This window comes from Bidens hawaiensis, unplaced genomic scaffold (assembly GCF_021521415.1).
Source record: "Bidens hawaiensis isolate Kalapana, Puna unplaced genomic scaffold, B.hawaiensis_p1.1 tig00010344_1, whole genome shotgun sequence".
Lineage (NCBI taxonomy): Eukaryota > Viridiplantae > Streptophyta > Magnoliopsida > Asterales > Asteraceae > Bidens > Bidens hawaiensis.
The window spans coordinates 93113-105324 of NW_027491784.1; the positions used below are offsets into that span (position 1 = coordinate 93113).

The window sequence follows — 12212 nt, forward strand, 5'->3', positions numbered from 1 at the left end:
CTTCATCTCTTAAAAGTTAAAACATAAAACTGAGTTCATGAGCAATCCTTTACGCATATTTTATTTTGGAACTAATGTGTATAAGCTAATTGTTTATTAATTTCATGGTTTTGATTCTAGTAAAATTTTTAACAAAAGGTCAACACAGATTTAGTCAGTGTTAAAAGTTTGAATTTTTAGCGGTTAATTAACCGAACCGAATTAACCACTAATAACAAATTTACCAAACCGAACAACTATTGTTTTCTAATAACCGAAGTGTTTGGTTATGGTTTTGGTTAATGCCATTAACCGCGAACTGAGCCGTCTAGAGGTGCACAAATCGGGTTTTTCAAATGTCTGGGTTCGGGTATGACTGAGTGTTGGAAAATCGGGTATTGGTAAAAACCGGGTCGGGTTTTAGGTTCAGGTATTGCCTCTAAAAACCATACCCTATGCAGCGGGTTCGGGTCGCGTATAAAACCGGGTATTTGAATACCCTATTTTCGGTATTGAAAAAACCTTATTTGTGGGGTTTTCCGGGTATAGATTGGATTTTTTAAAAGGTTGCACTTTTAGGGGTATTTTTTGGATATACATCGGGTATTTGAAATACCCGGTTCCGGGTATGGAACCGATTCGGGTTTTCAAGTATTACCGGGTACAATCGGGTCCGGTTCGGGTTCGGGTTTTAGTATCGAAATGCATACCCTATATGTCGGATACATGTTCGGATATTAAAAAACCGATTCCGGGTTCCGTTTTTTTTTCACCTCTAGAGCCGTCCACACCCCTAGCTATAAACAAAATCCCAAATAAAACCCCTCAAAACAACAAGTCCAACTAAATCCCGAGCCATTGGGCCTAAAAAGCTACAACAAACCGGCCCATTGTCACAGACGCAGGCTAATCTAAAACTCTAGCTGTATATCATCGTCTCCCTCACATTTGTTGTTGCTGCAGCTGCTTCTCAACGGCATCTTAATTATCTCTGGTATCATTCTCCTCTCTCAGTTCAACTCTCATAATCTCTTAACTTCGTATGTATTGTATTGTATGTATCTAGTAATATGTTTTAGTTGTTTAATTTTCACCTAATTTATAACCCTACATCGGTTTGTTATGTTATTGTCATTGACGAAGGTTTCTTAGGGCCGGGGGTGGCCCCGGGCCCCCCTGTTTCCAATAGTGTAAATTTACCCGTTTTCGTCCGAAATTTTTTATACGTAGTGTAAATTTAGCCGTTTTCGACCGAAAATTTTTTATACGTAGTGTTAAAGCTAGCAGTTTTTGGCCAAATATTTTTATACGTAGTGTAAAATTTACCCGTTTTCAACCGAAATTTTTTATACGTCGTGTAAATTTAGCCGTTTTCGACCGAAATATTTTATACATAGTGTAAATTTAGCCGTTTTCGACCGAAATTCTTTATACGTAGTGTAAAATTTAGCTGTTTTCGACCGAACTTTTTATACGTAGTGTAAATTTAGCCATTTCCGGACGAAAATTTGAGCCCACCACCTTTGTTTGTGAAAGTTTGTATACATTTTGAGTCCGGACCCCTCGATATTTTAGTCCAAGCTTCGCCACTGGTTATTGTTATAACCGTTAATTTTCACCATCTGTTCTTCCTCCTGCTTCATGTTAAATCATTTTATTTATTTATTTATTTATTTATTTTTATAATCTGTCTTATCAAACTGATGTGTTAATTAATTAATGGTTATAAAGTTGTTTAGTAGGAGTACGTTATGGGTACGAGCGTATGAAATTGGAAGCAGTTAACATGTTTGATTACATTTTAAGGTAATTAATAGCCTAACATGTGTCTGAATTTGTGTGAACGTATCTACAAAAGAATAGTATCTACAAAATTGTATAAATATTTATTTATTTATTTATTTTTATAATCTGTCTTATCGCCACTGGTTATTCAGATGAAGACTGTCTCTGGAAAAATTGTATCTACAAAACCTGTTGGTCTTTCTAAAGCCGCCAATGTATTGGCAAATTTTGTAACTTCTGATAATGGAGTTTCACAACCTGTGGCTGCGTACCTACGCCGTGCGTCTGCAGCATTTGACGAGCTTGTATACTTCAAAAAGCACCGTAAGCTGAAGAAAAGAAGAAAAACCAAAGCTGATGAGAAATTTTTGTTGCTATTTAGTTAAATTGGTGAATGTGTTAAGGAATTTTGATGGTTAGAAACCGCGTTTGTGATTACTGGTTATATTTTTTAATGTTGTCGACTTTATATTTCAAGCTATTCGACTCCTTTTGATTTATAGAAATGTGCCCAACAGTAATGGTAGCTGTTAGTTGACAAACTGTTAAGTTAGTTGACTGGTTTTTTTTGTAGAGAATTATGACTACAATTGTCACAACTATCATCATTAATATTAAACATAATAATTTTGTAATTAAACCTAAACCTAAAGTTATTATCACTAACATTTCCTGGAAGCCTCAATCATACGCTCCACCATTCGCCCCAAACCTAACGTGAAAGCAAATCTCCCCAGTGTCGTTTCGAGATTGGACGGGGTTCAGAGAAAAAAATTAGTATCTCTATTACTTATCCACCAAAAAGAATAGTTGAGAAGAGAGTCGAAAATAAGATCCTTTCTTCTTTCTTCCTAAGAAAAAAACCACTTCGTTTCTTTATTTTCAAATGACCCACCACACTGAGTACTATACCGTGAACTAGTTTTTAATTTCCTTTTGCCGATGCAATTAAGAAATCAAGCCAAATCATAATCCTTGAAATCGAACAATCTTGAATCGGGACCAAATCAAACCGTTTTCAAATGGCTATCCGTGCTTTGGTCGCAATTCCACACTCACCAAATAAGTGATCCGTAGACTCTTCCAAATTAGAACAAAAAGGACAAATAAGCAAAGGAACATCAATTCCCAAGCTCTCTAGGTTTGTTTGAGATCCGTCAAGTCAAAATGTTTACTTTTATGGGCACCAACCTGTTCATCGAGTTTTCGTACCCTGTCAAGAAGAATCATGCAATCGTTATGCTTCTGAATTGCTCTTGTTCTACTCCTCTCCAAATCGACCTCTTCCACGTCCACCTGTCCCCTCCTCGTTTAGAAGCAACGTAACAATGTTTCCCAACTTCAAGACGATAGAGTCTTTTGAATCGGTCACATAACGAGTCCCCTAACCACGAATCCACCCAAAATATGGTCTCCTCTCCATTTCCCACCTTTTCTTTTTAGAGTATTCCATGTAATGATATGATAATATCCTTTTCATGAAAGACTATATTTTGTTATAATTAGTTACTCACCATCCAAAATATGTTTGAATTAATATCAATATATGGGGATTTAAAATTTAGTTGATAAGTTTTTATAGGTTTGTGCCTTGGAAGCCATGCATTCGGCTTAAAGTATTATATTGGGCTTTTAAATAGTCTAAACAGATTATCATATTAACCTCTAAAAGAAAAGCTCATATAGCTAATGAGTGTCCTCGCCGTGTAGCTCAGTTGGTTAAGGGGGTGTAAGACTTGGAACAATATAGCTAATGAGTATGACATGGTAGAAAGGCGTGTGGCGGAATAACCAAATGTAATCAATCAATTTCCGTATATTAACGGGTTAACGAGTCAAAGTGATGTGGATCCACGAACAAAAGAAAAGAACGAACCTAGGCCAAACCCTAGCGGTGACGATACTTGGCCAACCAAGTTACCGTCGTCGGATATAAGGATCTCGGCCAACCGAGATCAAGAAAACGATAACACGTTTCTTTAATAAACTTCAATAATAATTCACCATCCAACCAAAAGAGTTTACAAGATTATATAGAAAACTGGAAAACAATAAATAAAGAAATCAAAATCATGGAATGAAAACAAATCTCGAAAATAAAGGTATAAGAAGTAGAAACGAATCATAAACCAAATTTACTCTCTTCAAATGGTTAGATGGGCTTTAATAACTTGGACCGGTTCTAGCCACTTTCACTAGCGGGCTCGAAGTTGTCTTCCACTTGGGTTGTTATGTCTGGATCCGTATCACGAAGTGTTGAGATTGAGACCAAAACCTAATTTAGAAGTTAATTGGCGGATCAGTGAAATACTTTCAATAGCCTATATGCTATATAATGATTAACTTAGTATGAAGTTAGCTAAAATTGTCAAGTTGTCACGTAATGTTATATAATATATTGTACACTCAAGTAATGCATTTATTTTAGAATTTTACACTATGATCCTTTAAAAAGTTACAACTAGCCCACCTCTTCATTTTATTTAAACCTTAGAATGTTTCAAATGTTTTTTTTAAACTACATTTGGTCAATTACAATTTGACAAGTTCTAACTCATAAGTCTCTCTCTCTCTCTCTCTCTCTCTCTCTCTCTTATAAATTTATAAAAATAAAATATGATGTTGTATAAACTCCAAATATATCGTTACGGTCAAAACCGGTTTTGACAAAAACACGATCGGTTAATAACTGGTTTTTGTATCTCGAAAACATTAACCTATCAAGCCGGTTAACCAGAAAACCGGGAAAAAAACCCGGTGTTTTAATAGAAAAAATAGTAAAAAACCTAACAATTGGTCAATTTCACATACACCAAAACCGATTTGGAATAGCCAGTTAGAATCGGGTTGGGACCGTTTTTGAGCTAGCGGTTATTAGTTGATTTTAATTTGGGAAACCGGTTTATCTTGTTGTGATCATCTATTCTCAGGTTTAAATAGTGTTGTAGAAATCGCTGGTCGTTAATCATGCGGTGGGGTGGGGACTAGCGATTAATCGAGACTATTAGATTGGACTTTAATGTATAATTTTCAGCTTTATCACGCACATATTTTTGTATCTAATTTTCAGTTTTATGTTTACAAAACACATTTTGGCCGGAAATTGGCTGGAATATCGCTGAAATCTGGCCGGAATTCGCCAAATTTGGCCAGAGGTGCAAGAAAAGCCGACTGAGTCTGGTTTTGGCCGGATTTAACCATTGACCGACAATTAATTAGTCTGGGACAGAGACTAGTGATTAATCAAAGTTAGTCAACACCTAGTCGGGATTTCAGAACTCTAGGTTTAAAGCTAGGATTAGAGATGCATAAATCGTATATTAGAAAAACCCGGGTTCGGGTTTGGAACTGGGTTCAGGTATGACCGGGTACTGGAAAAATTGGGTATTAACAATAACCGGGTCGGGTCCGGGTATTGGATTGTAAAACAATACCCTCTGCATCGGATTCGGGTCGGGTATAAAACCAGATATTTGAATACCCTATTTTCAGGTATAGAACCACCTCTACCTCTAGCTAGGATATTAACCAAAAACCCAAACAGAAATAAACCCAAAATAACAACACAGTCCAACTTAAAATCAACCCAATGGGCCTGAACCAGTTCGGGCCATGTTCACATGCTCACACACCTCATCTCTAAAAACCCTAGCTGTATAATATTTCATCGCCTCACTCATTTGCTGCTGCAGTTTGATATCTTAACGGCGGCTCAAAATATCAGGTTCAATTCCACTCTCAATTTCTCTCTGTATCTGTTATCGTGTTTAATTTTGACATAATTTAGCTCGTTTAGTTGTTGAAACGTATACTCGGTTAATATTAAACGGTAAATAAATCTGGTTGTTTAATATATGTAGGAAAACAATTTGTTTTGATATGTGCTTGTTGCTTCACGATAATAAATTGTTATATCGTTTTTAACTGTAACAGTAAGTAGGTAAGTTTATTACTGCTTGATAACTCGGTTTCTTTTTATTTACATACAACTAGAGATGAGCGTTTTCAGTACGGTATTGGTTTTTCCCGAATTTTATATACCGGTACCGGGACAGAACATTTCGGTACCGGTATCAAATGTTTCAAGCTGTTTTTTATTTATGAGAGCTTGAGCTCGAGCTCGGTTTGTTTTTGTTTACGAGAGCTCGAACTTGTCTTATTTTTTAAAATTCGAGCTTGACTCTTGAATTGATTTTTGAAGTTCAATCTTGGCTTATTTTTTACTTGTTAAAGGGCTCGCTCAATAAAAGCTCGAATAAAGCTAGCTAAAAAAACTTGATTTGAAACATCCTGAGCTATGTTGGCTCATTTTTGTAACCGAGCTAAAATTGACCTAGGCTTGGCTCGATCATGGCTCTACTTGTTGGCTCGATCTTAATCTCGTTCAACTTCAAAATCGAGCTAGAGCCTTAGTTGAGTTGCCCCGTTTAATTTTGAGCTCGAGCTTGAGCTCGAAACCATTCTGGCTTGACTCGTGTACAGCCTTAAATAAGATATGCTCATTTTTTTTACAAGAGCTCAAGCTTGGCTTGTTTGCGTTTACAAGAGCTTGAGCTTGTTTCTATTTACGAGAGCTCAAGCTTGGCTAGTCTCGTTTTTTAAAACTCGAGCTTGGCTCTTGAATTGCAGTTTGAGGTTCTAGTTTGGCTTGTTTGTTAATTATTAAGTTGTGTTAATTTTAAAAACTCTTTTATTATCTGGGAAAACTATATATGAGCCAGTGCTTCGATTGAGCTCGGCTGTGTAGTTGAAATTAGTACATAGATTTCCAAAGGTGTTAAAAGTTTTATAAATACACAAGGGTAGCCTTTCAGCGGGATATATTTTGAACTTGGGATATATTGCTAAGCGTGCATTTATTCTGGATCGGGTCCAAGGGCGAAGGATTGTTTGGGACAGAGGTGGCCCCGCCCCTCTCCGATTTTTTGCGCATAAGTGTTAATTTTCCCGTTTTCGTCCAACATTTGTTATACGTAGTGTGAATTTGCTCGTTTTCAACCGAAAATTTGATCCCGGCCCCCTTCGTTTATGGTTTTTTAATGCGTATTTTCGTCCGGCTCCCTCGACATCTCTGTCCAAGCTTCGCCACTGATCGGGTCATTTTGGGCTTTTTATTTATCTGATTTTGGGTTGTCTTTCAGTGGGTTCTCATGTATTAATGTTTTTGCTTTGTGTTTACTTATTTGAAAAAAATGTGTTACTTTTTTTAATTGTATGCGCATTGCTATATATTTATCAATCCGATTGTTTTTTCAAATAGATTAACCGGTTGAATTTAAATAGAGATTTTCACTTAGTGTTGCTTTTAAAGTGTGTATTTAGTTGGTGTATTTTGTTAATCGACTCACTAAGTATAAATTTGGGTTGTTCTATCTTCATTAGAACCAAATGTTATTGTATGTTAAGACTATTATTGTCTTTTACTTTGTACTTCAGATTGTTTTCTTTTGCGTGTTAAAATTGTTTATTTAGTATTGGACTAATATAATATTCTCGTCTTTAGGTAAGGAAGACTGAAAACCAGCAATCATGGTGCACGTGCCGTTTTATCGTAATTGTAAGTTGTTTTACCTCATTGTTTTCTTTTTATAGACTTTTTATATTTTTTATATATATAAATGACTAAATTATCTTTCAGATGGAAAGACATTCAAGAAGCCCCGTCGCCCATACGAGAAGGAGCGTTTGGATGCTGAGTTGAAACTCGTAGGAGAATACGGTCTTCGATGCAAACGTGAGCTCTGGAGAGTGCAATATGCGCTTAGCCGAATCCGTAACGCTGCACGTATGCTTTTGACCCTTGAAGAAAAGGACCCACGTAGGATCTTTGAGGGTGAAGCGCTCATGCGGAGAATGAACCGTTACGGGCTTTTGGATGAGAGCCAAAACAAGCTTGATTATGTGTTGGCTCTTACTGTTGAGAACTTTCTAGAACGTCGGTTGCAGACTCTTGTGTTTAAGACTGGTATGGCCAAGTCTATTCATCATGCTAGAGTGCTCATCAAGCAGAGGCACATCAGGTATGGCTTTAAAAGTTGACTATCTGACTTTACTTTTGTTCTTTTTTTTAAATATTATATATTATATTATATATATATATATGGTGATCATAGTTTTTTTTTAAAAACCAGAACAAATAATTTTTTTTTCTGGGTTGAAACGGTTCGGTTTTTGTGTCGGTCAAAATGTGTCTGGTTGCAGTATAGGAGTCAAAAACCGTTTTTATCGGCTATCGGTTTGTTTGGCTCGGCATTGACTTTTTTTGGTCATAACCGAAATTAATGGAGTTTGTTTTAGAAGCCCGAATAACCAAAGATACGTGTAACCGATAAGCGAACAGAAAAGCGAATTTACTATTGTTTTGGTTATTTTCGGCTCTAAATACGGTTTGTATCATTTTTATTAGATTTCTAATTCAGTTTTAATTATCGATTTGAAAATGCGTCTACCCGAACCGAGTTCAACAGATTAAACCAGTTCATTTCTGTTTGTTTTTTCCGCTCAAGACTGTTCATTTTTCTTTTTTTTTCATTGGGGCGACTTCAAAACTTAATGTTCTGTTACATTAAAACAACTTGTTGGATGATCTTACAAATCTTGTAACATTCTAATAATATATCAAAACTTTTGTTTTTCAAGTATATGTATGGTGTAAAACCGGCTCGATTTTGTTCGTCTTTGATAACATTATATTCATAATGAATGTTGTTCTGGTTATAGGGTTGGAAGGCAAGTGGTGAATGTTCCATCATTCATGGTGAGAGTTGACTCACAGAAGCACATTGACTTCTCTCTCACAAGTCCCTTTGGCGGTGGCCGACCTGGCAGAGTTAAGCGAAAGAACCAGAAAGCTGCTGCAAAGAAGGCTGCAGGCGGTGATGCTGACGAGGATGATGAAGAGTAAGCGGTCGCCTGATAAAGGTTTCATTTTTATTTATTGTCTTTTGGACGTCGTTTATTTACTCATGTTTTTCAGAACCTTTTATTATTAGGAAGTTTTGGATGTTTTGTTTTTGTTTTTTTTCGATTAAGGATGTTATGTTTTAATGTGCTAAAACAAGGTTTTTAATGTTTGTCGGTGGTTAACGTTTTTAATACAATGACTAGACAATGACGGGTATCTGAAACCCACGAGTTTACCTAACATCTGACGGGTAATTGTTTGATAGAAACCTGGCGAGTTTTGAGATAGGATTGTTATCTTACCTAAACTCATCTCAAAGCCGCCCCGTTGCCATATTTCTATAATTATTCATCTTGTTCGAATGAAGTCGACAAGCAAAACTGCATCATTTGCTTCAACTATTTTTAAAAGTCGCATGTTAAATAAATAACTATTTCTTAGTCAAAAGTTTAGATATTACAGTTCTCTATCTAATACCATCTATATATTAAGCGCATTTTATATATGGGATGTGATCTTCATGCACCACACCCATGGTCCTATACAACTCGTATATGGCTCACACATGATTGACAAATGTTCGAAGGGGGAGCAAAAACAGCTTTTTGCAACATATAGTCCTATACGAGCTGTATAGGTCTTCAATAGCTCGTATAAGCCTGACACAAACTGACACCACTCATGTCACATACGAATAAGCCTCTACGAGTTGTATTGACGAAAAGTAACGTGTGAAGATCCAAGGTGATGTATAAAGATCTCTATATTAAATACGGAACAATAGAAATGTGTTACTCAAATAATTTTAAGGGAAAATATTTTTTAGCGTAGTGAACCATATTAATATTGAAGTGGTTTTCTGTGATGCCAATTTAGTATGATGAAGTACGTTTAGTTGTTGACTGACTTTTAGTTATACTTTTCAGCATTGTGACATTGCATAATGAATGTTTCTTTGAAATTTAAAAGATTATAATATTTGGGGCATATTAGTTTTTCTTAGTCCTAACTATTTCTGTTTGGTCACTGTCGGTCTCACTTAGTTTTTTAAAACAAATGTGACTAGTAGAGTAGTAGAACTGATAAGAATATGTTTTATGATATTTGAATAATAAGCATAGCAAAAACACAAATCACACAGTGAAAACTTATATGAGAATGAGCATAATGATGTTAGTTAAAATAAAAAATTATAATATTTGAAAATGAATATAAGAGAAAAGGTATTGAAACAATAAATATGTAAATTAATGTGTAGATGTTGACATGATTTTAATTTTTTGTAACATGAATAAAGTAGGTGTATTCTAGGTATGGATTGGAGGATGAAATATCAATTCAAAACAAATTGAAAATAGAAAGACAGAATTACAGAAATTGTTCTTTGTGTTTACCTCAAATTTCACTGGTGGTCCTTTATCTTTCAAAGTGATGTTTATTGTCCTTTACGTTTAAAAATGTTACACCTTTTGTCCTTTAGGCCTAATCCCATTAAAAACCCTCGTTAAGTTGTGTCATGTGCTGCTCACGTGGGGGTATTACCGTAATTTCAGATCCTGTTAATATTTCCCCTAATTATATTATATATTAAAAACAAATTAAATTAAAATATTATAAATATATTATATGTTATATATTATAATAAAACAAAACAAATCCCACCCAAGACCATTAACACCCCTTCGTTGCCACTTCCACGCATCCAATAGCATCACCGCCGGCCACCACCATCACCGCTTGTCACCATCGCCGGCCACCATCATCACCGCCATCCACCCTCACACCAACACCAGCCACCATCGAACCTCCAACCGCCATCTCCCAAACACCACCATCTCTGCCTCCCTACCCCTTCTCTCTATAGTTTTCTTCATCCCTCTTGATATAAAGATGAAAGTCGCCGAAAGTTCCACCATAATACTATGAATGGGCTGTAATTCCAAAAGCTCCAGCATAACGACCGCCACCGTAGCGACCGGAAGCTCCCCAAGAACCGAGATTCACTCTCTTTCTTACTCGATTGCATCTTTATGTCTTCGATTTGATTCAAAGACTATGAGCGAGCTCCGATTGGGGTTCCGATTTGGCCGGAATAAGATGAACGGAGTCCGATTTGGGCGGAATAGGATGAATGGACTTCGATTTAACTATGGTTGCCTTCCTTTGTTCAAACTTAAGTGACTGTTAAAAGGGTTGCGGCGGCACCGACGATGGTGTAGGAGGTGGTGGCTGGGAGACAGAGGAAGGAGGAACAGTGGGTATGTTTAATGTTTTCAGAGAGAGTCTCGGAGAGAGAAAATGGTGTTTGCCTTCTTCACCTGCACAACGACACCGATAATATGATGGTTCTGTGAAGATGGTTGTGGTGGTGGCGGAGAGAGAGAGAGAGAGAGAGAGAATGGGTTGGTTGGTGGCTGTGGTGGCTTGCCGGAGAAGATGGTGGTGGTGATGGGATGGTGGTGGTGTATGAACGGAAGAGAGAGATGTATTTTTTATTTTTTAAAATGTTTTTTTCTAATAAGTCGGTAAATGACCAATTTACCCTCATGTGCAAGGCACATGACCAGACTTAACGATAAAAACTAACTGGGTTAGGTCTAAAGGACAAAAGATGTAACATTTTTAAACGTAAAGGACAATAAACATTAATTTGAAAGATAAATGACCACCAGTGAAATTTGAGGTAAACATAAAGGACAATTTCTATAATTCTGTCGAATAGAAAACTAGAAGAAACTTATAACACCTAATCACCTATAGTTTTTGTTTAACTTCAATGGGTAAAATATTATTATTTTATTATTATTGAATTGGATGGTTAAAAAACTTACGTATTTTGATGGTTTGAAGTTTTGACAATATAAAAATAAAGTTTTAGTTTTTACTGAATCCAAAGGTTGAAAAATATATGTTCTTTTATGAACTCTAAAATGATTAAAACTTTGAAATTTTGATAATCAATTGTGTTTTAATATTTTTTATGCACTAAAATTATTCGAGAACAATTTTATCATTTTTTATGTATAAATATGTTATTACATATGCATAAATTTTCAACTTTAAACATGTGAAAAAAAAATAGATATTAATGTAACAACAATTTATATACGTGTAAAAATTTTTAGATATTTATAAAAACTAATAACTATAAATATAACATTTGTAGCGAACCTCATCTATATGTTTAATACATAACTATATGCGTACAAAAATTATTTGGAATATTATTTTTCATCAAATAGTCATCAATATGAAATAAAGAAAAAATAACCAAAATGTCACTTACTCGTATACTTTTTAACTTTTAATAAAAACTATCATTTATTTTAATCATATCATTTTTAATTTTTAATAAAAAATACAAATATTTGAACAAGCCCTTTAAAAATCTATAGTATATATTATTAAGGTTGAGATACTGTACAATAATGTCTTAACGTACGATAGGTACGCGACATGCTTAAAGGCAAAAACAAAAACGCTTAAAGGCAAAAAAAAAAAAAATACTAAAACGCTCAGCCAAAAACCTAAAACCCTTAAAAAC

The 12212-nt window shown here is 35.4% G+C and overlaps 1 protein-coding gene across 1 annotated transcript; it reads left to right on the top strand.

Annotated features, from left to right (window-relative positions):
• Positions 1 to 7252: 7252 nt before the first annotated feature.
• LOC143534820 (small ribosomal subunit protein uS4y) lies at positions 7253 to 8850 on the top strand. Its single transcript, XM_077029221.1, has 3 exons — positions 7253 to 7321; positions 7403 to 7784; positions 8485 to 8850. The coding sequence occupies exons 1-3, from the start codon at positions 7294 to 7296 to the stop codon at positions 8666 to 8668; spliced, it is 594 nt and encodes a 197-aa protein (XP_076885336.1). The 5' UTR covers positions 7253 to 7293; the 3' UTR covers positions 8669 to 8850.
• The last annotated feature ends 3362 nt before the right edge of the window (positions 8851 to 12212 follow it).